The 27,707-nt window shown below is 39.3% G+C and overlaps 3 protein-coding genes across 8 annotated transcripts in view; all 3 read right to left on the reverse strand.

Moving 5' to 3' along the window:
* The window catches only part of LOC132025986 (complement receptor type 1-like), a 37,447-nt gene extending 37,292 nt beyond the window's left edge, over window positions 1-155 (reverse strand). The window contains exon 1 of the mRNA XM_059413942.1: window positions 134-155. Within this exon, the coding sequence (XP_059269925.1) occupies window positions 134-155 (22 nt within the window). The remainder of the gene's footprint in view (window positions 1-133) is intronic.
* LOC132025561 (complement receptor type 1-like) lies at window positions 153-11,196 on the reverse strand. Its single transcript, XM_059413006.1, has 2 exons — window positions 10,995-11,196; window positions 153-552 (listed from the first exon to the last, which is right to left on the reverse strand). The coding sequence occupies exons 1-2, from the start codon at window positions 11,110-11,112 to the stop codon at window positions 326-328; spliced, it is 345 nt and encodes a 114-aa protein (XP_059268989.1). The 5' UTR covers window positions 11,113-11,196; the 3' UTR covers window positions 153-325.
* A 4,019-nt stretch (window positions 11,197-15,215) lies between these two features.
* CR2 (complement C3d receptor 2) overlaps window positions 15,216-27,707 on the reverse strand; it is a 35,172-nt gene continuing 22,680 nt past the window's right edge. For all 6 annotated transcript variants that reach the window (XM_059413002.1, XM_059413003.1, XM_059413001.1 and 3 more), the window contains 7 exons: window positions 27,158-27,550; window positions 25,696-25,881; window positions 24,433-24,621; window positions 23,768-23,791; window positions 22,954-23,029; window positions 18,713-18,821; window positions 15,216-15,917 (listed from right to left, as the gene is read on the reverse strand). In XM_059413002.1, coding sequence (XP_059268985.1) covers window positions 18,728-18,821; window positions 22,954-23,029; window positions 23,768-23,791; window positions 24,433-24,621; window positions 25,696-25,881; window positions 27,158-27,550 — 962 coding nt within the window. In that variant the 3' untranslated portion in view covers window positions 15,216-15,917; window positions 18,713-18,727. The remainder of the gene's footprint in view (window positions 15,918-18,712; window positions 18,822-22,953; window positions 23,030-23,767; window positions 23,792-24,432; window positions 24,622-25,695; window positions 25,882-27,157; window positions 27,551-27,707) is intronic.

A 27,707-nucleotide genomic window follows, 5' to 3' on the forward strand; every position in this document is an offset into this window, starting at 1 on the left:
AGTGGTTATTTTGTCATCCAAACAGCTGAAATCAGAGATCTCGAAGTCAGGATTCTCTCCCCACCTACAATTTTCTTCCCTTTTCTGAGTCATTGGTGACGCAGTTTCAATGGTGACAATGAGAAACCCCTACTGAATGGAGCTTTCTCCTGCATTGTGCCTTGTGATGGTCATTTCTCATGAAGTGACCTTGTAATGGAGGTGCCAGCAAGTCAGAGCAGTAGGAAGATGTGACAGAAAGAAGAACTGTCACATGTACTCTACTTGAGGCAAATTTAACAATTGTATATGTCTTGGTTCCAAAATCTGATCAATTGATTCAGCACTACGGATGTTTGATTGACACAGAGTTCTCAGTCCAGAGGTACTTACGCTGACACTTGTCTTTGGCGCTTGACCAGACCGAGTTGTATAGGCAGGTGATAACGAACCTTCTCCCATAGTAACCAGGACGGCACTCATACTTCAGAGATGTCCCAATAGGAAACTCATTCTTATCAGTAGGATTTGCCAGCTTGGCAAATAGGAGGTGTTCCGGAGTTTTGCACTGACCTGAAGGTCAAACCACAGTGACATCCAAGTTAATGGAGAAACTTCTATTTACTACCTCTTTTTCTCCAGTGTGCTTCATAGATGCGATCAAAGAAACAGAACATCTTAATAATGGTAAAATGTTTGCATCTCTTACTAGTGAACATAGACATGAGGTTTTCATTTTGTTCTAAAGTTTTATTTATTTATTTAGAGAGCAAGAGAGAAAGAGAGAGGGAGCGAGCATGGACAAGTGGGAGAGGGGCAGAGGGAGAGAGAATCTCAAGCAGACTCCCTGCTGAGCACACAGCCCAATGCAGGCCTTGATCCCAGGAACCTGAAATCATGATATGAACCGAAATCAGCCACTTCTCCAACTGAGGTGACCCTGTCCACCATTCTTCATAGTGGGATGCTGAGCACTGCTCAACTTCTCAAACCTTAGAGTTGAGTTGTAATCCACCACCTCATTTCTTATTCTACAAAAATTTTCATTTGATGCTTTTATCACAGCCACTGCTAAAAACCCAGTTTTGCAAAAATTTATTGTCACCAAAAGGAACCCACTGAAGATAAAATAAAAGAACTCTACTGCAAGCGAATGTAGCCAAGGCCTATTGGGAGCCAGTGATTGCACAGTATCTGAGAAATACCCAGAATTATTGTTCCACCAAAAATGTAAAATAGCCCATGGGTGTCCTCTGAGATCCTGGAGGTTCCCAGAGCACATCAGCCAACAATTTGGGAAATGCAGCACTCCACTAATCTTTGTCTGTAAAGTGGAATTGTCTATTTATTTCACTATAGTTGTTGACATATTCATGATTAGATCTATCATCTTATTTGATTTTTATTTGTACTTCCTTTCCTATGTTCCTTATGCTCTTCTCTTTTGCCTTCATTTTGAGTATGAGAAAAGATTTTATTTATTTATTTACAGAGAGAGAGAGAGACAGAGAGAGAGAGAGAGAGAGCACGAGTGTGAGTGAGCCGGCAGAGGGGCACAGCGAAAAGGAGAGAGAGAATCTCAAGCAGACTCCATGCTGAACAGCACCTGAATTCATCTGAAATCAGGAGTTGGACACTCAACCACCTGAGCCACCCAGGCATCCCTATTGTTATTTCTTCTTATTAGATTATTTGTTACACATTCTTTCATAGCTCCTTTAAAGATGACATGCATCCTTACCATGTTAACATGCAATGAACAATTATTTCCCCAGCAATGCAAGAACTGTAGAAAATGCTCACTCCATTTACTTTCTCCCTGTCTTTTGTTCCATCATGTTTATGTTTTTAGATTCTACATATATTTTATGCTCCCATTAGCCATATTCAGTGTACACCCTGCCTGCTGCTTGCTGGGCTACAATCATTTGTTACTAAGCTGGACCCTAATAGTAATAGATTCCATCAGCAGGCTCAGCTAAGATTTTGAAAATCTTTGAAAATATGTGGTTGCCTAAACAAGGGGCTTCCAAAGACATCCATGCCCTAATCCCCAGAGCCTGTGAATGTTACCTTATATGGCACCAGGCTTTGCAGATGTAGTTAAATTAAGAATCTTGTGATGGGAAGATTATCCTGGTTTATCTGGGTGGCCCTCAACGTAATCACAAAGGTCTTTAAAAGAGGGAGGCAGAGGAACCAAGATAGAAGAAGGAGATTTTAAGACATTCAAGTGCTGGCTTTCAAGGTAGAGAAAGAGAGCCATGACCCAAAGTATGCAGGCAGCCTCTGGACGAGAAGAGCAGGGACCTAATCTCCGTTGGAGCCTCCAGAAGAAACACAGCCCTACAGACCCATTTGAGAATTTGACCTCCGGAATCATAAGAGGATTAATTTCTATTGTTGTAAGCCACTAAGTTTGTGATAATTTTTTAGAGAAGCAAAAAGAAGCTTATACAAGAGATATCAATGTATAGTTTTAGAAACTGGATTCCGAGAACAGAGTTTGAACCCAAATTTATCTTCTTCTTACTGTGAGGTAGAAGTAAAAAATGTAAATTGGAATAATAGCTGAAATAGAAAGAAACATATGAGTCTTCATTACAGCAAGCTTGATCTGGTTTCTTTTCCTCCTTCATTCCTAATCCCTCATATATTAATCCCCATATATTAATATCAATTCCATAAACTCATCTACCATAGTTTATTTAAAAAAAAACTCTTCAGATTCCATACGAATTTTAGGATTATTTTCTCCAGCTCTTTGAAAAATACCAGTGGAATTTTGATTGGAATGGCATTAAAAGTATAGATTGCTCTAGGCAGTGTAGACATTTTAACAATGTTTAATCTTTCGATCCAAGAGCATGGAATGGTCCTCCATCTTTTTGTGTCTTCTTCAATTTCTTTCATGAGTGTTCTGTAGTTCCTCGAGTACAGATCCTTCACCTCTTTGGTTAGGTTTATTCCCAGGTATCTTATGGTTCTTGGTGCTATCGTAAATGGAATCGATTCTCTAATTTCCCTTTCTGTGTTTTCATTGTTAGTATACAATAAAGCCACTGATTTCTGTACATTGACTTTGTATCCTGCCACATTACTGAATTGCTGTATGAGTTCTAGTAGTTTGAGGGTGGAGTCTTTGGGGTTTTCCATATAAAGTATCATGTCATCTGTGAAGAGAGAGAGTGTGACTTCTTCATTGCCAATTTCGATACCTTTTATTTCTCTTTGTTGTCTGATTGCTGTTGCTAGGACTTCTAATACTATGTTGAACAAGAGTGGTGAGAGTGGGCATCCTTGTCATGTTCCTGATCTCAACGGGAAGGCTGTGAGCTTTTTCCCACTGAGGATGATATTTGCTGTGGGTCTTTCATAGATAGATTTTATGAAGTTCAGGAATGTTCCCTCTATCCCTATACTTTGAAGGGTTTTAATCAGGAACGGATGCTGGATTTTGTCTAATGCTTTTTCTGCATCAATTGAGAAGATCATGGGGTTCTTCTCTCTTCTCTTATTGATTTGTTCTATTACACTGATTGATTTGTGAATGTTGAACCATCCTTGTAACCCAGGGATGAATTCCACCTGGTCATGGTGAATAATCTTTTTAACGTGCTGTTGGATCCTGTTTGCTAGGATCTTGTTGAGAATCTTAGCATCCATATTCATCAGTAATATTGGTCTGAAATTCTCCTTTTTGGTGTGGTCTTTGCCTGGTTTGGCGATCAGGGAAATGCCTGCTTCATAAAAAGAGTCTGGAAGTTTTCCTTCTGCTTCAATTTTTTGAAACAGCTTCAGGAGAATTGATGTTATTTCTTCTTTGAAAGTTTGGTAGAATTCCCCAGGGAATCCATCAGGTCCTGGGTTCTGGTTTTTTGGGAGGTTTTTGATCACTGCTTCAATCTCATTACAAGATATCAGTTTATTCCGGTGGTCAATTTCTTCCTGGTTCAATTTTGGGAGTTTATAGTTTCGTATGGAATCAGAAGAGACCCCGAATCACAAAGGAAATGTTGAAAAACAAAAATAAAACAGGCAGCATCACGTTACCTGATTTCAAGCTTTACTACAAAGTTGTGATCACCAAGACAGCATAAAAACAGACACATAGACCAGTGGAACAGAGTAGAGAGCCCAGATATGGGCCCTCAACTCTATGGTCAAATAATCTTTGACAGATCAGGAAATAATATACAGTGGAAAAAAGTCTCTTCAATAAATGGTGCTGGGAAAATTGGACAGCTATATATGGAAGAATGAAACTCGACCATTCTCTTACACCGTACACAAAGATAAACTCGAAATGGATAAAAGACCTCAATGTGAGACAGGAATCCATCAGAATCCTAGAGGAGAACATAGGCAGTAACTTCTTAGATATCAGCCATAGCAACTTCTTTCAAGATATGTCTCCAAAGGCAAAGGAAACAAAAACGAAAATGAATTTTGGGGACTTCATCAAGATCAAAAGCTTCTGCACAGCAAAGGAAATAGTCAACAAAACAAAAGGGCAACCCGCGGAATGGGAGAAGACATTTGCAAATGACAGTACAGACAAAAGGTTGATATCCAGGATCTATAAAGAACTTCTCAAACTAAAAAACACACAAAACAGATCATCATATCAAAAAATGGGCAGAAGATATGAACAGACACTTCTCCAATGAAGACATACAAATAGCTATCACACACATGAAAAACTATTCATCATCTCTAGCCATCAGGGAGATTCAAATTAAAACCACATTGAGATATCACCTTATATCAGTTAGAATGGCCAAAATTAGCAAGACAGGAAAAAACGTGTGTTGGAGAGGATGTGGAGAAAAGGGATCCCTCTTACACTGTTGGTGGGAATGCAAGTTGGTGCAGCCACATTGGAGAACAGTGTGGAGTGAAATTGACACATGTGTGCACCATGAAACCATTACCACAATCAAGATAACAAACATTTCCATCACTCCAACAGTTTTCTCATTTTGCTTTATAATCCATCTGTCCCTCTACCTCCTTCTCTAGGCGATCTCTGGCCTGCTTCTTACTACAGATTGATTTGATCTTCTAGAATTTCATATAAACCAACTCATTTGGTTTGTACTCCCCCCCCCATTTTGTTGGTCTAGCTTTTACACAGAATGATTATTTTTGAGATTCACCCAGGTTTTTGCATATATAAAAGTATTTTTTTTTTTTTTTTTTGCTGGGTGATAATCAGTTGTACCAATATACGTTAATTTGATTTGCCTGTTTGGCTGTTGAGTGCCATTTAGATTATTTCTAGTTGTTGGCTAGTACAAATAAAGCCACTATGAAAATCCTACCCAAGTCTCTGTGTGGTCAGTTGCTTTCATTTCTCTTGAGTCAATACCTGGGAGTAAAATGCTCAGTCATAGACACATTTGAGTTTAGCTTTTTAAGAAATTTCCCAAATGCTTTCCAAAGTGGTTGTATCATTTTACCAAGGAGTAGTGATTCCAGTCTTCACCTTATTGCCAACACTTGCTATGGTCAATTTTTAACATTTTAGCTTTTCTAGTAGGTGTATATTGTCATCTCATTGTGGTTTTCGTCTTGGGTGTCAGAGTCCACTTGGAAATACTCCTGATTCAAACATGCATTCAAGGCAGATGGTTTTATTCTGTGCTAGAAGCACAATCTACTTATTACTTCCATGTTCTGTTTCAAACATAAACTGTCAACCTGGACTACACTCTGCTCTCCATTCTGCATATTCTACTCTTTTATGAAAAGATCTGCAAGTGTTTTATTTAAACACTTCTATCAGTTAAAGAAAAAGAAGAGCATGCACTTCTAAAAATTTTATATTTTAATGTCAAAATCTTTATATATTGATATTATTATTATACTATATATTATATTTGGTATAATATATAATCTTATTTAATATATAATAAGATACCTAGGAATAAACCTAACAAAAGAGGTAAAGGATCTATACTCTAGGAACTACAGGACACTTATGAAAGAAATCGAGGAAGACACAAAAAGATGGAAAAACTTTCCATGATCATGGATTGGAAGAATAAACATTGTTAAAATGTCTATTCTGCCCAGAGCAATTTATACTTCCAATGCCATCGCTATTAAAATACCATTGACATTTTTCAAAGAGCTGAAACAAAAAATCCTAAAATTTTTATGGAACAGGAAAAGACCTGAATCACCAAGTAAATGATGAAAAAGAAAAACAAAGCTGGAGGCCTCTTGTTGCCTGATTTCAAGCTTTATTACAAAGCTGTGATCACCAAAACAGCATGGTATTGGCACAGAAACAGACACATAGACCAATGGAACAGAATAGAGACTCCAGAAATGAATCCTCAACTCTATCATCAACTAATCTTTGACAAATCATGAAAAAATCTTTAATGGAAAAATGACAGTATCTTCAGTAAGTGGTGCTGGGAAAATAAGACAGCTATATATAGAAGAGTGATAATGGACTATTACCTTACATCATACATAGGAAAATTCAAAATGGATGAAAGACCTCAATGTAAGACAGGAATCCATCAAAATCCTAAAGGAGAACATGGGTAGTAACCTCTTTGATATCATCAACAGCAACCTCTTTCAAGACACATCTCTAAAGGCATATAAACAAAAGCAAAAATGAACTTTTGGGACTTCATCAAGATCAAAACCTTCTGCACAGCAAAGGAAACAGCCAACAAAACTAAGAGGCAGCCCACAGAATGGAAGAAGATGTTTGAAAATGACATTACAGATAAGGGGCTGATATCCAAAATCTATAAAGAACTTTTCAAACTCAACACTCAAAAAATTAATAACCCAGTCAAAAAATGGGCAGAAGACATGAACAGACATTTCTCCAAAGAAGACATACAAATGGCTAACAGACACATGAAGAAATGTTCAACATCACTAGGCATCAGGGAAATTCAAATCAAAACCACACTGAGATACCACCCTATACCAGTTAGAATGGCCAAAATTGACAGGGCAAGAAAAAACAAATGTTGAAGTTGTAGAGAAAGGGGAACCCTCTTACACTGTTGGTGGGAATGCTCTCCGGAAAACAGTATGGAAGTTCCTCAAGGTGTTAAGAATAAAGCTACCCTACAATCTGGCAATTGCACTACTGGTATATATACCAAAGATACATATGTAGTGAAAAGAAGGGCCACATGCACCCCAGTGCTCATAGCAGCAATGTCCACAATAGCCAAACTGTGGAAGGAGCTGAGATGCCCTTCAACAGATGAATGGATAAAGAAGATGTGGTCCATATATACCATGGAATATTATTCGGCCATTAGAAATGATGAATATGTACCATTTGCACTGACAGGGATGGAACTGGAGGGGATTATGTTAAGTGAAGTAAGTCAAACTGAGAAAGACAATTGTCATATGGTTTCAGTCATATATGGAACATAAGCTTTAGCACGGAGGACCATCAAAAAAAGGGAGAGAAATCCAAAGCGGGAGAATCAGAGAGAGAGTTGAACCATGAGACTATGGACCCTGGGGAAACAATCTGAGGATTTCAAAGGGGAGGAAGGTGAGGGGAGGAGGTTACAGGGTGATGGATATTGAGGAGGGCAAGTGTTGTGATCAGCACTGTGTGTTATACTTAGCTAATAAGTGATTGAACACTAAATCAAAAACTAATTATGTACTGTACAGTGGCTAACCGAACATAATTTTAAAAATTTATATATTTATGCTTTATGTTTAAAAATATTTATACATTCATAATATTAATATATTATGTATTTGGTATATTACATAATCTAATTTAATATGTAATAGTATGATTCTAATATATAACTTGGCATGCTATATATAAAACATTAATTTATTATATTACAATACATATATATTTTACAGATTAATGTATATTATAAATTACAAACCACATAAACTATGCCAACTTAATACTATAAATTATATTCATATCATATAGCTTAAGAAGCTATTATGTGTGATATTTAATGCAATTATATATTAATTTTATAACAATGAATTATAATTTATAATGTCCTCTACATAAATATTGCATAATATATAAATATAAACTGTTATATAACAGAAATATAACTATTTTATATTACAGGTAACATATTATGTATAGTAAAATATTAAATATATTTAAATATCTATACTAGTTTTTACTTATAACCATGTAATTTATATTACATATAAATAGAAATTTAAAAATATGATACAGATGAAATAAACATTTTAAGTGCTTTGCTAATCATGATGATTTAACATAATCATTAATTAACATCTACAAGGACATAATAGTCACAATGAGTTTCTCTGTTTACAACAAGTGGATGTAAAGCTATCATTTCAACCACTCTTGTTACTTTCTGAGTTTTTGGTTTTTGTCAACTTTTGGTCACTTGTAATTAGACTGACAATGTTTCTTCCTCTTCATGTCTCTGACAGAGAGCCTGCATGTGTGTATGCCTGTGTGTGGGGCTGTGTACGTATGTGTGGAAGGTATTGTCAGCTATGCTGTTTTCTTATTTGCTTAAGCTGTTCTTATTAGAATTCTCTTCATTCTGCTTCTATGCAGAAAAACTTTGAAGTTACTTGTCCAATCACAAAATTTAGATTAGATAAAACGAGGTAATATAAACCATAAATCTGCTCATCTGAGCGTATCTGAACCCAAAAGGTGGCAAATCACAGAAAGCGACTGGCCTTCCCTCCTTTCTACCTAGCCATCTTTATACAAAGCGGGGCAACAGAGCCGCATCTCACCCAAGGGCCAGAAGAGGGCGCCAGAAGCTGCCCTATAGTCTACACTGTCCTAGTAGGCTTAATAGGCCAATTTGTATGTAAAATAACTACCTCAGTGAGTCAGCCTGCGTGGTCATTGCTGGATTCAATCCTTACCTGTTTCTAAATCCATGCTCCTTCCCACTCAGCCTTCTCTGATCACCGAAGCTGAGATTCTCCCTTTACAGACATGTGGTGGCGGTTAGACTCTCTTGAGGGACGTTCCTACTCATGGCTTCATATATCTGCATGGGGATTTTCAGGTTTCGTAACCCTGTCACATACACTACCTCATTTGCTTTTTACAGTAATCCTCTCAGACTGCCAGATGTGAATTATGTCCATTTGATATACACGGACACTGAAACTCAGGGAACCTATTGACTTGCTGACCCCAGGCACATAACCACTCAGTAGCAGAGGCTGAAAAAACCCCCAGAACCCTGGCCTCCCAATTAAGGAGATTTCACAAAACCCTACCACCCAACTTCCATATGCATGCACCTTGAAGACATAGCTCTCTCATCACGTCCAAAGTGCTTTGATCAGCATTCCGTCAGCACTTTCTGTGCCTACATTCCTTTAGCAAGTAAATTACTAGATAGTTTAGCTGTTTCACATTTTGAAGTTATTATGATAACCTTAGTAAATATATATTTGTATATATTTTGCAATTAACATTCCAGTATGAAGAGGACCAGATACTCATAAGGTCCACAAACATTTCTAAGCACTGACAACAGATTGCTTAGTTTACTTGGCATGCCTCTCTTCTGAAAATAAAACTTTTAGGTTTTATCATGTTTCTTCACTTGACAGGTTACTTTACGATGTCCAAGGAAATAAAATACTAATAACAATTCTTTAAAAAAGATTATTCCATCTATTCACTTGACAGAGCTCCATCCCAGGACCCTGGGATCAGGACCCGAGCCGAAGGCAAGTCGAAGGCAGCCGCTTAACTGACTGAGCCACCGAGGCACCCCAACAACAGCTTTTTTAAAAAGATTTTACTTATTTACTTGCCAGGGGGAGGAAGAGAGAGAGAGAGAGAGAGAGACTGAGCAAGTGGGGGGAGTGGCAGGAAGAAGGAGAAGCAGGCTCCCTGCTAAACAAGGAGTTTGATGTTGAAATCATGACCTGAGCCAAGGGCAGAGGCTTAACGGACTGAGCCACCCAGGCATCCCTAATAACAACTTTTGTGGAAACTTGGTTTTACCTTGTTCCTTCCTCTCTTAGAAGAGAAGGCACAAGCAGTAATGAATGTGTAATGATGGAGAACAAAATCAGTCGCCAAGAAGAGGCTGGACAAAAGCAATCAAGACTCTCATTTCAACTAAGATGTTGTCAGGGAGTCCAAGCAAACTAAGACGACTTCTCAGAAGACCAAAAATAAGAGAAGGATTCTAAATGTAGGTGTTTACCTATTCAAAGGGAAGGAAGGACAGGAAGATGCTTCCACAAACTTTCCAAATAGTTATAACAGGTTATATTTTTTACTAACCGCATGACTAAAATACCACACTGTGTAAACATCTCACATTTCCCTCTGTCTGCAGCTTGTGACAGCGAGGGCCCTGGAGCTTCCCAGGAGCTCGCCCTTCTAACCCCAAGTGCTGCCATGGGATTTGTGCAAACGAAGGCTCTCCGTGAGTGTCTGTGGTGGGTTGGGGGCGCGGGCGGGTGAATGCAGTCTGATGCAGGGCAGTGTAAGGTGAGAACTTCACCCCCAGGACTGCTTGTCCAAACACCCTGGTGAACGAAGGGCAGAAGTAACGGCTGGGGGCTAGAACATGAATAAGTGGCAGGCTCTGTGCTAGACCCCGACACGCTTTATGCCATTCAGGTAACACTACCATGAGGTGGAGATCAGTGTTTGCCACCGCACAGAAGAGGAAATCCTTTCGGACAGGTGTAGTAACTTTCCTCACACTTAAGAACTTGCTAAAATTAGAACCCAGGTTAGTCGCATTTCCCACCACCCTTTCCTTCGCTGAGGTCAGCACTCCACTCTGCTCCCGCGGGGCTTCGTTAACACACCAAAGCAGGTAATTACCCGCGGCACCTGCCAAGCACCTGCGCGCTCCCGGCTGGCACCACACCAGCGCCCCCAGCAGGAGGCAACTCCTCGTTCACCCGGAGGCCACCAGGGTCCCCGCACAAACGGGGACCCCAGAGCCCACCCGCCTTTGCGCGCCACCCCGAGGACCCGAAAGCCCAGCCCCGCGTCTCACCCCAGGCGTCCGGCAGTGCGAGCAGCACCAGAACCGCCAGGAGGGCTCCTCGCGAGCCGGAGAGAGGGGGCTCCGGCGGCCGGAGAGGCTGCAGGCTGCTCCGAGAAGACGCTGCCATCCTCCGCAGGACCTCGAGGAAGTAGGTGCGACCTCGAAGGCAAGCGCAGGGAGCGAGGCGAAGAGGTGAGACAACGCACTCCGCTCCCAGAGTCTAGGGAGTGCAGCGGGGAGGCCGGGACGGAAGCCTTTGACCGCAGCTTCCCCTTAATGGGCGAGGTCTTGTTTACTCCTCATTTGCATTGTTTCCAGCGAATCTGGCTCTCACCGACCACCTTAGAGACGCATCTACAGGAGCAAAACTTGGCGATGCTTCAGCTCCTTGATGCAGTCCGCGCGGAGGATGGGCGGCCCCGGCTAAAGGCGGTGATTCTCCCAGCCCGGCTTTCACACGCCCGGGCGTGGCTTTTCCCCTTTGCAAGAATCCGCGTGGGTAGGTCAGAGAACGAAATGCCAGCTCTCTGTGTTAGAGCCACAATTTTGGACAAATATGTGCAGTGTACGGGAAATATGAAGAACCATTTCCTTTATGTTGAATTGAGATATACCAAGCCATTGAAAAACAATTTTTAAACAATGACTTAATCAGATTTGCATTTTTAAAATACAGTTGTCTATTCTGCGGAGAGACTGGATTGGAATAAGGCAACAGGGAATGGGGCTGACCAGCAAGGAGGTTTTGCTATCATCCAGGTGAAATATGACCGTGGCCTTGACCAGAGATTAAGTGGGCAATTAAGACATCAGAGACAGAATCCACAAAACTTACTCATGCGTTGGATTTTGGTTACTCCCTTTCTTAACGTGAGTGGTGAGGAAAAGAAAGGAAGCAGCAGTGAGCCTCAGCATTCAAAATGAATGATGGTGCGATTTATTGATATAAAATGTGGGGGACAAATTTGGAGCAGGGAGTTAAGCATTCAAAGACCAGAGAAATGAGAGTGTGTGGTAGGCTGAATAATGGCCCCCGAACTCGTCCAGCTCCTAATTCCCAGCCCAGTGACTACATCATCTTCCGTTGCAAGAGTAGTTTTGCAGTTGTGATTGAATTAGGATTTTTAAAAGAGATTTTATTTATTTATTTGACAGAGATCACAGGTAGGCAGAGAAGCAGGCAGAGAGAGAGGAGGAAGCAGGCTCCCTTCTGAGCATAGAGCCTGATGTGGGGCTCCATCCCATGCGGGGCTTGATCCCAGGACCCTGGGATCATGACCTGAACCAAACGAAGGCAGAGGCTTTAACCCACTGAGCCACCCAGGCGCCCCTAGAATTTTGAGATGGGAGATGATCCTGGATTATCCCAGTAGGCAGTGTAATCACAGGGGGCCTTATGGAGGAGACAATAGATAGAGCAGGAGAAGGTTGTAACTGAAGGAGAAATTAGGACCTCGCTGCCATGAGCCAAGGAATTATATCCACCTCTACAAGCTAGAAGAGGCAAGGGACAGATTCTCCCCTGGAGCTTTCAGAATGAACCAGACCTGCCAAAACCTGTTTTAGCCTTGTAAGATTCATTTTGGACTTGTGACCTCCAGGCTTGGAACAGAATAAATCTGAATAATATTCCATTGTGTAAATATACCACATGAATGGATATTCTTTATCCATTCATCTGTTGAAGGGCTAACTGGCAATAATAATGATAATAATAATAAAAAGAATAAATCTTCATCGTTTCTGGCTACAAGGTAACTTGCTACAGTAGGAAACATATGAAAGAGAGAAGGTAACCTGACCAAGGGAGAGTGTCAAAGGCTCTTTTTTTCTTTTTTAACTGAGAAAGACTTGGGCTTGAGACAGACGGAGTTTTAGTGGGAGCTAGGGAGGCATAGGAACATTCTAGGAAAAGATTGGGAATATAGTTTGTGGATTATGAAACTGGACTTCCAGAAAAGCCAAAAAATAGGCCCTTTGGAAATGGGTGGAAGAGAGTCAAAATCTCAGGAACTGATGGTACTATTAAGTGAGAACATGTAGAATAAATGATTAAAAAATCAGGACAGAAGCATTTGCATGTGGTTCATGGTTTTTAATATTTTTGTGTATGGTGGACCCCTCTGCTTCTTTGGTCAAGCCTATGGACCCCTTCTCAGAATTAATTTTTCAATGTGTAAAATAGAGTACCTAGGATTACAAAGGAAACTGGTATACTGAAGTTTAGTTCTAGCCATGAACCTTTGGAGGTCTGCAGCCTCTAAGATAAGGACCCCAGATTTAAAAGTTAGATAAAACAAGAGTCAGTTGTTTGTAAAGTAAGAGTTGGAATGAGTTGTGTGGAGAGTGGAGTAATTGCAAATGTCACGTGCTGTATTGAGCGGAGGAAGGGAAGGAGTGGGAAAGTATAATAGCAGATATTTTGGTAAACATGTTAGCTCTTTAGCTAACATGCATAGCTATGATTCATGGCATAGCTATGATTCATGGTGGGGAAAAGATGCTCAAGGTAGAGAACTACTCTCCCTCTTCTCAGTGTGGCTTCCCTAATGGAGACCCCCATACACACAGTCCAGCAAATGTATACCACTGAGTGTGAATAGCCCAGCTCACACATTCTAGAATATGGTTTTACTTCATTTATCCCTTGTACTCAAGTCTCAGTTCCTATCCTCACCAGTTGAATAAGGGGAATGCCCTAAAAGCTAGGTATGTTTCTCATTTTCCAGCAGTTTTCATGGGGCTCTCTCCCAACACTCTATTGCAAGAAATATTTATTTTGATCCTTGTCACATCTCCTCTTTAATTTATCCAATACCAAGCTCTCAAGAATCTGATACCATCCTTTTAAATGAGTCTCCACAGAGCAATGGAAGGAGATGCCAGAGCATAATAGGCTGAGCAAAAGGGAATAGAAGATCCAACTCCCCAGCCTCACATCACAGGCTATCAGAACACACATTCATTATCACTTTTTGCACGGATATCCTGACATTTGCTTTCTCCCCTCATTCCTTGAAATTCTAGTTTCCACCTCACAACAACCTTCTCTGCTCTAACCCCTGTCACAGTCCCTAGACTCACAGAAGTTAAGGAAATTACACAGGCTGGAGATGGGTATTTGGGTGAGTGACAGTGGGGGGGGGGGGAGAGTGGAGGTTGAGTTAAGTTACCCGATGATGTTTTCATCATCTGCTAAGAGAAGGAAGGAGAATAGAGATGAATGTAAGATGGAGTAGATGGCTTGAGGTGAACAAACAGATTAATTTAGAGGAATGAAAACAGTACTGATTATGAATGAATAAAAGATACTGAACAGCATCCCAATTCTGGGTATGTATCCAAAAGGATTGAAAGCAATGTCATGAAGAGCTATTTGCACAACACTGTTCATAGCAGCATTTTGCACAAGTGCTGGAAAGTGCAAACAGTCCACATATCCATTGATAGATGAGTGAACTGAATGTGGTCTATACATACAGTAAAGTATTATCCAGCCTGAAAAAAAAAAAAATTCTTCCACAGGCTTCAGTATGAAGAAACCTTGAGGACATTAGGCTAAGTGGTATAAACCAGTCACAGAAGGACACTGTATGATTCCACATATATGAGCTATTTAAAGTAGTCAAGTTCATAGAGACAGGAAGTAGAATGGCGGCTGCTGGTTGAGGGCTGGAGGGAGTGGGGAATGTAGAGTTAGTGTTTAATGGATATAGCATTTCAACTTTTTAAGATGAAAAAGTTCTGGAAATCTGTTGGACAACAATGTGAATATACCTAACGCTTCTGAACTGTACACTTAACCATTTTTTAAGATGGTAAATTTTATGTTCTGTATATATTTTAAAAACTCAAAGATGCCAAACAGAATAGTCTAGGAGAAGATGGTGAGAGAAATTTATGGTAGCCAGTGAGCAATATTTTATTTTCTCAATAGTATAAATGGTAGACCAAGGAAAATTGGCATTCGGATTTTGACAGTGGTGGAGAAGGGCTGGGAAAAGGTGTTGGGTGGACAGATAGAAAAGAAAAACTTGATGATGAGGGAACTGAGTTTATGGGTTGAGAACTGGCTGAAACAATGAAGTGGTGAGATCCAGAATGCATAAATGTTAAATGAGGAACTCTAAAACCCCTCACTAAATGGAACTGAAATAAAAACATAGAAGTTAAAACCCTAAGAATTCATGCACTGTAGCAGAAAAAAATCACATAAGGCAAGTGTTTTGTTAAGAGATAAAATTTATTTGAGTCACTGCTATACAGATTTTTAAAGGAACCAAAGCTCTGATAGAACTGCCAAAGAAGTCTCCAAAGCCTGCATCTGTACACCAAAACTGTACAATTAAAACTTGACTCTCATAATGGAAAAAAATGTGCAAATTATAATTACTGATTAGGGAAAAGGCAATGTATATATTGTGGGGGGAAAAAACCTGTCAAACCAAGTGGAAATGAAAGAGAAATATTCAGCCATATGAGAGCAAGATGCTATGATTAAAATAAAATTAGACTTCTCAACAAAAGTATTTCATAACAACGTGAAATATTCTCTACTTGGCTTAAATGATTAAAACCACACTACAACCAGAAGTGTGTGATAACAGTAAGTATACTGATTGCATAAGAAGAGTGGAGATAGAGGACAGCTTTCTAGCGCCTTCCTTAAAATGGTGTTATTTTGGAGTTACGGGTTTATAGCTATAGCCTGATGTCAGGCATATTGTGGGTGAGGCTTCAGAAAGTCCTTGAAGAGCATGTGGCGGTGAAACTGGGCTCCCATCTTTACTATCAAGTGAACTTTCTTCATTCTGCTTGAGAATAACTGCATTTGGGAAATGAAGTCATTTCACTGATGCTGAGGCCATACGCCTAGACTTGCTGAGATGAAAATGGTTTCTTCCCAACCAATGTTCCAAACAAGAAGGCACACTGAAAGAGAGAGTTTCTGTTCAGGAGGCAGCACGAAGGGCAGGGGTGTAACTCAAAGTTTAAATAATGACAGTGTTCACCTTCTCTATGTACCAACTCTAAGTGCCATAACCAATAGAGCATTGAGCCTCTTAGAAGATATATTTTTTTAAAGAGGCCCCTTTCTTCAGATAACATGATCTGAAGCAAATAATAAAGTTTATATTGATAAATACAAAGAATAATAAATGAGGGAGAAATCGAAGCAAGAGTTGCATTCTAACTCGTGCATTCATTCAACAAGTATTTAAGTACTAGCATTATTTTGGACGCCCCCGTGGTTTGGGTTTATCCATCACTCTGGCCTGGTCTCCCCTGTTCTCTTTTGTTTTTCTATAACTCCCCAGCACCAGGCGATCTTTTCTTCCTCAGCAACCACAGCAGTTTTTCTGTATCTTGTTTGTGGTAATTATTCTTACACTATGACATGTAGTGTCTTTTTTTCTGTATCAAATTAAGTTCCAGGAGGACAGAGGTGGTATCTTTATACTTTATAGACTATGTAAGAGAAAGCAGTTTGAAGACAGATTTGAGCTTGAATTCAAACCTTTGACTATTACTGATTCTGACACTGTGGCCAATAGGTTAGCTTTGGTTCTCATCTTGGATGTCATATGCTCACCTTGGGCTAATTCCTTTCACTGCGGTAATGAGGGCCGACGCAAGGCAGGAGGGAGGCTCAGCACAATAGCTGGGCATGGCAGACCTCCAAATGCTCACCCCCACTCCTCCTGGGGACATCAGGGGACCCTTCATGTTGTCAGTCCTGTTTTCTATACTCCTCATCATTCAGTTTTCAACCCCCATGGTGACTCTTTAGTGCCCTCTCCTTTCTCCTTAAATCCCTACCATCTCCTTTCCCAATCTTCCTTTCAGGTGACTGTTTTGCTTTCTAGACACTGAGCAAACAGGGTGGTCAGAAGAGAACCTTCTTCACATGCATTTGCCATCACGGCTTCCCCCTGCCTTTGTCTATGCCCGCATCTTCTGCCTTCTCTCCTGTTAGGGAGGCCACACTCTGATCTAAGCTCTGCCTCTCCAGCTGGAGCATTTGATCCCCTCCGTTCTTGCCTACCCAGATGTTGCTCCAGCAATTCTTCCTTTTCCTTCCTGTCATCATTCCTCACTTCCTAGTAGATCATTCTCATCAGCGTATGGAAATGGTGGCCTGACTGCGGATTCTCCATTTTTAATGGATAGTTCTTTTGACCTTACTTGTTAGTCTTGCCATCTGTTCCCTTTTCCATGCCTCTTTGTAGAAAACCTCCTTGAAAGAGGAGTCTATAGTTGAGATCGCTAATTTATCTCCTTTCATTCTCTCTTAAGCTGACTTCAATCAGGAGTTTGCCTCCTTACTATTCACCGGAATCATTCTTGTCAAGTTCACCAACAAATCCTGAGCTGCTAAACACAATGGTCAGTGTTCACTACTGCTCTTGGTCCATCAGCAGCATTTGACAGAGTTGATCACTCCCACCTCCTTAAACGTCATCTTTCACATGACTTCTACCACACCATACTCTTGGATGCTTCCCCTATATCAGAGCCTGCTTCTTCACCCCTTGGTTGGTTCCTTCTCAGACTCCATGTCTTCTGATGTGGAAGGACCCAAGGCCTGGCACATGGACCTTTTCCCTAACCCTTCTCATCCTCTTGTTCATCTTATTTGATCTCATTATTACATGCATCCATATGCTGACAAAGCCCATATCTATGTCCTAAGATCCATTCTCTGAAATAGACTTGTATACCCAACTACCTTCTTGATACTTCTCCTTGGATAGCTATTAGATATCTCATTTCTAACATCTCCAAAGTGAAACTTCTGTTTTTTTCTCCCTAATCTTGCCTTTTCACATTGTCAGTCATCATAATTAATCATGATTCTATCCTTCCGGTCAGCAGACCAAAAAACCCTGCCATCATTACTGCTTCCTGCCTTACGACTGTCAGCAAACCTCCTGTCACTACCTTAAAGATACATGCAGAAACTGACCTCTTCTCATCAGCCTACTTGTGGCTACTCACAACTTCTTACCTAGATTATTGTGATCAAGTCTTCATTGGCTCCTGAGGTTCCACCTTGGGTTTCCTACACTCAGTTCTTTACACAGCAGTTAAGGTGATCATTCTCCTCTCTGCCTAAAACCATCCTTTGGTTTCCATCTCAGAATACACACCAAGCTCATTATAATGACCTAGCATACTCTATATGATGAACCTTGTTCTCCTCCTCCCTTTACCTCTCTGCCTTTATGCCTGCCCCTCTCTCCCTTGGTCAGTCCATACTAGGCCATACTGGTCTCCTTGCTGTGCCTCCAACACAACAGGCGCACACCACCTTATGGTCTCTGCACCTGCTGTTCTTTCTTTCTGGGCTGTTCTTCCACTACCAGTAAGGCTAACTCCTTCCTTCATCCTAGTCTTTGCTCAAATGCCATTTTATTAGTGAGGGCTTCTCTCCCAACTTCTCTAGCTCCTCCTGCTTTATTTCTCTTCAAAACACGTATCATCTTTTTAATTTTATTCTTAATTATTATGATAGGTATTTAGTATTTGCTGAATGGATGAATGAATTAAAAAAACAGGGACATTAATTGGCACTATGAAGTAGATAAGTTAATAATCTCTGTGCATGATTACCAAAGATGTGTGGAACAGAACCATATATATTTAACACTATGAATATTAGTTAATATAAATTGGAGACATTTTGACATAAAAATGAATAAAAATACTTCAACTTCATTAGATACCAATTTGTCTTCTGATTAGCTTGCTGGGTTGTATGGATCAATAGAGTATACTTCTCGTGTTTCTAAATGAAGATCTCCTTCTTTAGGGATTCGACTTGTATAATAATTGCTGGATGGAAAAAGAAAAAAGTAAACTCTTTACTTATTGGCCATGATCACTACAAATAGGTCACAGTTGTTTGTTTTCCATAATTCCTATCACATGATAACTAAATACTTCTCATGAATAATTCATTTTGTTATCATGTAAGATAATTACTATAACCCCTATTATTTGGAAAGGCCCATAAAAATAATTTACTAGGATGCCAAGTGTCCAAGTCAGAAGCTGATACTAGGTAGCTTTACCTCAGATCCAAGACCTTCAGGGATTTAGAACCATGAGCCTCAGCTTGAAAAATAAATCAAAAAGAAGCTTTTGTTTTAGGATATGACTACAAACTTACCTTTTGGGGGACATAGTCTTCCAATCTGATTTAAAGGGAAGTTTTTATATTTGATGTTAAATTCAGAATCCTTACTTAGACTGATAGCACTAAAAGCTTGAAATAGTTTTTAAGAGGACAATTTTACTTTTACTCCTTGAAAGCCCACAAGCTTTACTGTGCTTCTAAAACCACTTAGCCAAAATGAGCAAGAGAAAATAAAATGGAATTACACTATTATGTAGAACTCTGAAATAAGGTATTACAAAATTACTGAAGAAGAAAGATTTCTGCTAAGGGTACTTAGAGTATGTTGCTCATATATATTTAAAAGGTCAGCTTATAGGTAGGTTATAAGCAGTGTGCATTAAGAGTGGTGTCTCCCAAATGTTTGGGTGGCTTTTAAACATATCTTGTTACTTAGACAAATTTTTCAGTGACTCTCATCTCATTTATAGAGAGTATTTAAGGCGGCTCAAGTATCTATATCAACTATCAGAAAACAAATTGAAATCAGTTACAAACTGGAAATAAAATAAGTAAAGCTTAGGAATGTACCTTAACATACATGTTTAGTTTGTATCAATGGAGGCAATTAAATATAGTACTTGATATAATCCTATTTGTAAACTTAATAATCTGCCAAGAACATCAAATTATTTGAGCTCATAGGCATTCCTAAAGTTTGCCAGTTTCCTACATGTGTATGCCTTTGACAACAAACTTAGTAGCATAAAGGAAAGAGATAGAGACCACATTTTCTATTTATTTAAATTTTTAGTAAGTTAGCTAAAATTATCTTCTGACTTCCTGTGAGGAAACCCATGTAAATGGCATCCCTTTTTTCTTAAGACCCTCTTCTTCCTTGAATTCTATGAAAATCCTCCTTCTGAATTCTCCTCCTACCTCTGACTATTCCTTCCCTCTCCTCTCTTTTAAGCATTACTGTCCTTCTGAGAACTGTTCTCATCCCTATTTTTACCTTTTTTGTTTCTTGGTCCCAAGGCTTCAAATGTGAGTTAAATATTGCCTACCTGAGCCCAGGCTCCCCTCCTGAGTCCTACATCGTGGGTGCCCCAAAGTAAGAGGGCAGAACTGAACTCATCTTTCTCTACAAAACTGTCCCTCTCCTCTTTTTGGTGTACCACCGGCTCCACTCCACACAAGTCATTCCACTCTTCTTAATAGGGACGATACCTCTTGATCCCCATCACTGCTGCTTTGTTGAAAGCGCAGTCCTGCCCCTCCTCTTGAAAATACCTATCTAGACATATTATTACTTTGCTTAAGATCCTACAGGACAAACACCAACTCCTTGTCGTGGCATACAAGGTTTTGATGATCTAGCTCCTACCCATCTTTCTAGATTCCCCAGTGACTGTTAAATGAAACATTAGTTCCATGGGATGTGAATGCATTATAGGAGAAAAAGAGTTCTGTGGTCCAATTAGCTTGGGGAACTCTGGTTTAAAAATAAAACCAAACATCTTTCTTTATTGTAGGACTTTAAATACACTCTTGGTCACTGTGAATCTTCATGAGAAAAATACTGCATGTAGTACTTCCCAATCTTATTTGCTCACAAAACACCCTTTTTTCCTGAAGTCTTTCACAAAACGAGGGTTATATGGTACATCTTTTTGTCAACACTACAGTCTAAAGCATATTATGAGTGTAGACCCTTCTAAGACCATTGTATTACAAGAACTACATAAGCAATCTGATGTAACTGTGATGGCCCTGTGAATTGAGGTGCCCAGGTCTGGCGGGCTTAGAACAAACCCCTCAGGTTCACAGGTGTCATCATTACATAGTTTCAATGTAACCCCTTCCTGTATAATGTCTACACCAGGTGTTTTACAACTGTGAACAATGTGCCAGATGGCACTGATGGCACAAGCCAGGTGACCTGGCATGTTAAAGTAATTTTGCTGTCATTTATGGGTGACCTGTTTGGGGTGAGATGACTTGGTCACCTCCCACTGGAAGTTACCTGAGACTTGGTAAAACTTCACCTAATCATCTCCCTAACACTAGCTTGTATAGAGAGATTCAAGAACCTGCGCATACAGAACATTCCCAGGTTGATTCCTGATGGTCTCATTTGCTAAAATGGCATCCTTTGCACTTATCAGAATGTTCTGACACAGGATTTATGGGTCGGAAGGGTCTTTTATGCCATCCCTACACCCAAATCTCTACCACCCTCTCCTACAGTCACCATCATATACAATTACATCAAATTGCTTACATAGTTCCTATAATACCTGATGGAAAGACAAGCCTTTGGGTCTTCACTAAAACTGCTCCTTCCACTTGGAATACTTTTTTCTCCTTGTCCACAGTATCTTGAAGCTTGCTTGAGATATTTCCTTCACTACAGAAGTTTTTTTCTGATCAAAATTCCCCATTACTTGAGCACTTGCTTTGTGTACCCACCAAATACCACATGACCTACTATGGCAATATTACTTTGTATATTAAAATGTTTAAAAAATTAATGTTTGGGGCACCTGGGTGGCTCAGTCTTTAAGTGTCTGCCTTTGGCTTGGGTCATGATCCCGAGGTCCTGGGATCGAGCCCCATGTCAGGGTTCCTGCTCAGTGAGGAGCCTGTGTCTCTCTCTTCCTCTGCCCCTCCCCTCCTTGTGGGGTGTGTGTGTGTGTGTGTGTGTGTAAAATAAGTAAATAAAATAAAATAAATAAATAATTTTAAAAATGAATGTTAAAAATAGAAATATATATCTTATTTCTGCATAATAAAACACAATATAACAAAGCATAGAAACCTAGTAATATACTTAAGTAGTCATGAAAACAACAACCAAGTGAGAGAAAAGATTATTTCAAAAATAGAAAGGCCTCAGATGTTTCTGAATGGAACACATTACAGAAAAGATGTCAGTTTTGCACAGACTAATCTATAGACTTAAATGCAATCACAACATATGTTTTTTGGAAATGCCAAATGATTTTAAAATATCACCTGGTTAGAACAAACAGAAGAGAATAGAAAGGAAAATCCTAAACAATTACAGCAAAGGAATTCTTGACCTACTATATAGTATGACTGTAGAAAGCTATATTAATTGAACATAAAGTAATTTGTGATGAAAGGAGAAATCAGTACAGCAGGAAGAGAAGTCCAGAAACACAACATATCAAAATATATTGATTATTTGACATATGGTCAAATTAGGACAAACTTCTTAGAAAGTCATTTGGCAATATTGATTAGGCATCTTAAATGCTCATACTCTTACCCTTAGTAATTCTAGAAATGGTACAGAAATAAGTAGATATAGAAAAAAAGTTTATTCAACGGTGTTTCTTGTACCTTTATTATCAAAATTAATGTGGAAGCAACCCATAATTTTCATGATACAGAAATACATAGAACAATATACTATTATATAACTAAAAAGAAAACATAAAGATATAAAAGATGAAGCCAAATTTTAAAAAATTAAAGCAGGGGACTGTCATTTCAAAATTCCAGTCAAAAAGAGAAAAAAGATAAAGAATATTTAAGATCAGATAAGAATATGCCAAAACACTTGCAGTTGTTACCACTGGGATTTTTAAGTTTTCAATTTTCTAGATTTTTAAAATATATGTCATCCAAATAAACATCATTCAAATAAAATAAGTGCTTAATATTTTTAAAGTTCTCACAGAGGGGGCTTCCTTCTATATGGCACAATACTTCTTACTCTACACTATAACGTTCATGTTATATGACTTGTACTTCTGAGTTTAGTGTCAGGCAAGTAACCAAACCTTTTGTGCCCTTTGGTCAAGCATGCATTGAACTTACCGTTCTCTGTGTTTTAATATTGTGCATAAGGTGACACCAATCAAGAATACAAGAAGTACTGAACCTGCAGAAAGACCTAGAAATCAAAACAGCAAGAATCAAATGCCAGAAAATTGGGCCCTATATTCCTTTGAAGTGATTGTGGGGCTATTCCCAATGGTGGGGAAATTGTTATGGGACTTTATCCTTATCCTTTGTTAGCCATATAAATGTTACATTCCTCAATAATCATACTTGGGCTTAAGTTTTTTCTGATTCAGTCCAGTCCACATTTAATCTAAAGCACCAAGCATTTGATCACAGGGGCTGCAGTCAAATTTCTCTTGAGCTTTTCTTTCCCTTTCAGTTTTATTAATAATATTCTCATTACTGGGGTGATAGTAGGAGCTCAGGACACAAGGATCCCACGACTTGGCATAACAACATTTAACTCTCAGTTGGAAAATATATTTTGTTGCAGAATAAGATAGCTTATTTGATAGTACCAAATCATGCAAAAGACCAAAAGTTAACATAAACTCAATTGAAAAGCTAGAAGTAAAAAAGAAAAAAGAAAAACTGGAAGTAGCTGGCTTTTTAAATAATTTATTCAACTCTATCCAAAAGTGTCTGTCTGTAATATGAAGAGAGCCTTAGATATAAATATTAAAAGAGCCTTCATATTAAAAGAGCCTTAAGATAACAAAATGATAATTTCTTAGGAGTTAAAGTGAAAAGGAAAAATAAGAGACAGGATATAAGGCCTCAAGTTTGATATATATATTTTTTATAAAACATCATTAGAAAATTAATTCAAATATTTAAGAAAACTTACCACTAAGAAGAGGAGCAAGTGAGGCTAAGGAGAACACAAAATCACAAAAATATTAGTCTAGTTGCATATTTCAGTGCAGCCCAAAGTCCCACGGTAATATCCCTAAAGACAACACTCAGCTTCTTTCTCTCAGAATCTCCTTAAAAAGATGTATTGAGGCCCTGGATTGCATGCACTTTTCCTTCATTCTATTATGTAACAATTCACTGGACATTTAAAAAAATAACACTGTTAAGTTGGGGTAGTTCAGGAATGAAAAACGCCAATACACGCAACTTTACAATCAGAGATTTCTCAGGTTAGAATGCAAGTAGTAACTGTTACAGCAGGTTGTTCACCATATTTTTTGGAGGTCCCTGTCAAATTGGTAAGTACTTATAAATAATCAAGTTTCAGCAATGGAAATCTCAGCAATGACCCCCTTCCAAATGTAAGATTAATAGCGCGGCACCTCGTGAGTTAGTACTCCTCTCTATTTTCTTTTTTATTTCCCCAATCCTCAGAATGTTTTGCTTTTTCTAGAATAAACCACTAACTTCAAATGAGTCCATTACTGTAGCACTCGTCACAGACCCACATCAGTTTAAAACCTAACACTGACAGATACTCCTAGCTCTCTTCTCTCCAGGGAGACAAGTATGAGCAGGGAAGACTTTCGCAGTTACCTGGTGATTTGCAGACAGCCAGGGGTGGGTTCCATCCCTGATCGTCCTGACACTGGCTCTGGGGACTGCCTTCCAGGGTATACCCCTCTTCACACTCCAGAGTGACGACTGCACCATACTGATACATTTTCCCAGGCTCCAGACCCTTCTGGATTCCATTCATATACTCTGGGGAGCTACAGTTTACCTCTGAAATGAAAGGAAGCAAATTGAAGCCAGGCCACATTTTAGCCTTTTCTCAAGGAAGTAGATACTTCCCTGAATGGAAAGGCTTAGGAAACCAATTTGGTTCATTCTCAGTAAGGAAAGCCTCGCTGTGATAACACAAAAGGACATTCTAGGCAGATTCCTTCTGTGACAACCGTCCATCTCAATTAGCTCTAGGTAATTTAAGCCAGACTTTCCTTCTCTGTGCTTTAGTTTCTAAACTAACAGTGTCGGATAATTTTAACAGCCTCTTAGAGAGTGGGTTATATTAAGAATTCTGAATGACTGTCTCATCTGCTCTACTATAACTATCCATAGATGAACGTACTTCCTCATTTATTTCTTTCGTCTCGAAGCACAGGAGGCAATAGTGGGAGGTTTTTCGATTTGAATCATGACTCTAGGACGTCCCCCACTGTGTGACTTTGGGTAGGTTACGGATCTCTCCGTGCTACAGAGACCTCATCTGTCATATAGGAATAATAACGGCACCAACTTCATCTGGTTCTCAAGAAGATTAATGAGACAATGCATGTAAAATATGTACCGTTTTTGGCTTTTGGTAAAAAGTGCTTGATGAATATTGGATATTAACTCGCTACCCCTATTTCATAGGCACTATGTTAAAGAAAATGAAATTCTGAAGCCTTTATTAAAAAAATACCCATAATTCCACCACCACTTAGAGAAAATACACTGACAAGATCATTGTGCTTTTTATCAGTATTTTGTCAAATGCACACTTAATGTAACTACAGCCACAGGTAAATTCAACCTGCATTTTAGTTGTTTAATTTGTATAAGTACTTCATTTTTCTATATTTAAAGGGCTACGTAAGTGATCACTCCTCAGATAAGCTACACCCCAAGTCATTTTTTCTTATTTTGTGGTAGACTAATTAATGTATTCATCTAATTGAATCAATCCAATTAAATGCATTTAATTAAAGGATCCAATTAGTACATTTATTTGGCTCTTTTAAGTTGAAAGTACCTAACTCACTATCTATTTGGGAGAAACTTGATTTAAAAACAGGAGAATAATAGACACCACACCTTTACAATAAGGGGCAGATTGGCTCCAGGTTCCCTCATGTGTGCAAAGAAGGAGTGCCTCTCCCACAAGCAGGTAGCCTTGGTCACAGCTGTACAGGACTGACATTCCAGGAGAGAATCGAGCTATATCTCCACCAGTATGATTTCCATTGGGTATCTTAAGTGGAGGCTGACATCCTAAGAAAGCTTAGACATCAATAAAAAAGGATCTTTAATTTAGCACAGAGGAACATATAACCAACACTATCTGTGGGTGATAGCAATACTGAAAGAAGGTAGGAAACAAGCTAACTAATTGGTATCCAGAAATACTCATTCCACACAAATTTGCATTGCCTCCATATTTCGTATGGGAGCTGAAGAACAATGTCAAAAGTAACAATGAAATGTCAATGGTCGTGGCCCACGATTGTAATCTATCAACTAATAGTATTTTTTTCTTTTCTCTTAAGATAGCAGAGAGTCTGTGGTTTAAGGGTCTCACACTCCAATGCCTTCAAGAACCAGAAAGTGAAGCCACCAAATATGACAAACCAGAGACCATCCGTCCTAAAAATGGCTGCCATTGCCTGGTTCAAGATATAGGTGTCTTGCAGGAAAACAAAGGGGGTCCCTCGCTATATTACATATTCACTGTTTATCTTGAGCTATGCAGATTCACTTCAGATGGGCTTCACTTAGGGTGAGGTGGGTTTGACTTAGGATGAGACTACTGTGCCAGCCAAAGAAAGCCATTCTGGTAAGAAGAATTCAGTTCTTGGGGCACCAGTTGGCAGCCTCTGTTATAGATAGTTACCGACAAGAATAAAACTGTCAAATGATAAGTAAAATGACAAGAAAGACAAATCGATGGGTTTGAAGGCCAACATTCCCCTCTGAAAACCCAAAGCTCTCTTTTTGACTGGTTTCACAGCCTTAAATATCCAATTATCAAGCAATATTATTGCCAAACACTTGCCCTCCCAAAAGTATGTTTTTTTTTTAACTTCTAAATTAGTAAAAAGAATAAATATTAGAGACTCCATAAATTTGGAAGTTAACCATTATCTTCTCAAGTACTTTTGCTCAACACTCCTAGAAAGGGAAAGGAAAATAAAATCAGATGAGTGGACAAGGAAGGTATCTTGTAAAACAATGTGATTGCCTTTTACATGTTTTCTGTAGTTTGAATGGTCAATGCAGATTCAAAGCCCTTTTTCTTCATTCTGGGCAACACCCCATATTATATTCCTTAGAGTATCTTACCTTTTTTGTTTTTTTTTTTTAAGATTTATTTATTTATTTGACAGAGAGAGGGAGGGAGCACAAGCAGGGGGAGTGGCAGGCAGAGGGAGAAGGAGAAGCAGGCTCCCTGCAGAACAGGAGAAACCCAATGTGGGACTTGAACCCAGGACCCTGGGATCATGACCTGAGCTGAAGGCAGTTGCTTAACCAACTGAGCCACCCAGATGCCCTATCTTACCCTTTTTGATACAAGTCGGTACACCTGGCACCCATTTGTTATTGGTATGACATTTAATCACGTGACTGCCGTTCATGATGAAGCCAGGATTGCAGGCGACATATATTGTATCATTGTGGGAATATGAAGAACGAGTTTTGTTGAGCTGGTACCCATGTTTGACTTCTGGGCTAGGGCAGTGAATTACAGGAGGAGATTTTAAGCACTTTGGGAGAGGTTCAGTCCAAGATCCATGTCCATCAGAATCACTTAGGCATCGTATATTTTTCTCTCCCAAAAGAGAGAATCCTTGGTCACATTCATAAGAGACTTCATTTCCATATAGAAAGGGTTCTGCCATCACGCCCCTGGGCCTTCCATTGTCAATCGTGGGTGGAGGCTGACAGTGAATTACTGCAGAAGAGATTTAGGAAATTCTGCTTCAGCTAGCACACCAAGGTGGACAGTCTTCAGTCAGGCAAAAAAGAAACTAGGCAACTGCACATATGACACGTAACCATACAATAATTTAGATTTTTTGAACCCAGATGATGCTTCGTTTAAAACAGTG

This window comes from Mustela nigripes, chromosome 10 (genome assembly GCF_022355385.1).
Source record: "Mustela nigripes isolate SB6536 chromosome 10, MUSNIG.SB6536, whole genome shotgun sequence".
Classification (NCBI taxonomy): Eukaryota; Metazoa; Chordata; class Mammalia; order Carnivora; family Mustelidae; genus Mustela; species Mustela nigripes.

Excerpts from the sequence above, each read along its gene's own strand:
- LOC132025561 (XM_059413006.1), bottom strand. The coding sequence starts at position 11,112 with ATGGCAGCGTCTTCTCGGAGCAGCCTGCAGCCTCTCCGGCCGCCGGAG. Across the intron at positions 553-10,994 it reads CGCACTGCCGGACGCCTGGG|GTCAGTGCAAAACTCCGGAA; the intron begins GTGAGACGCGGG and ends TTTGACCTTCAG.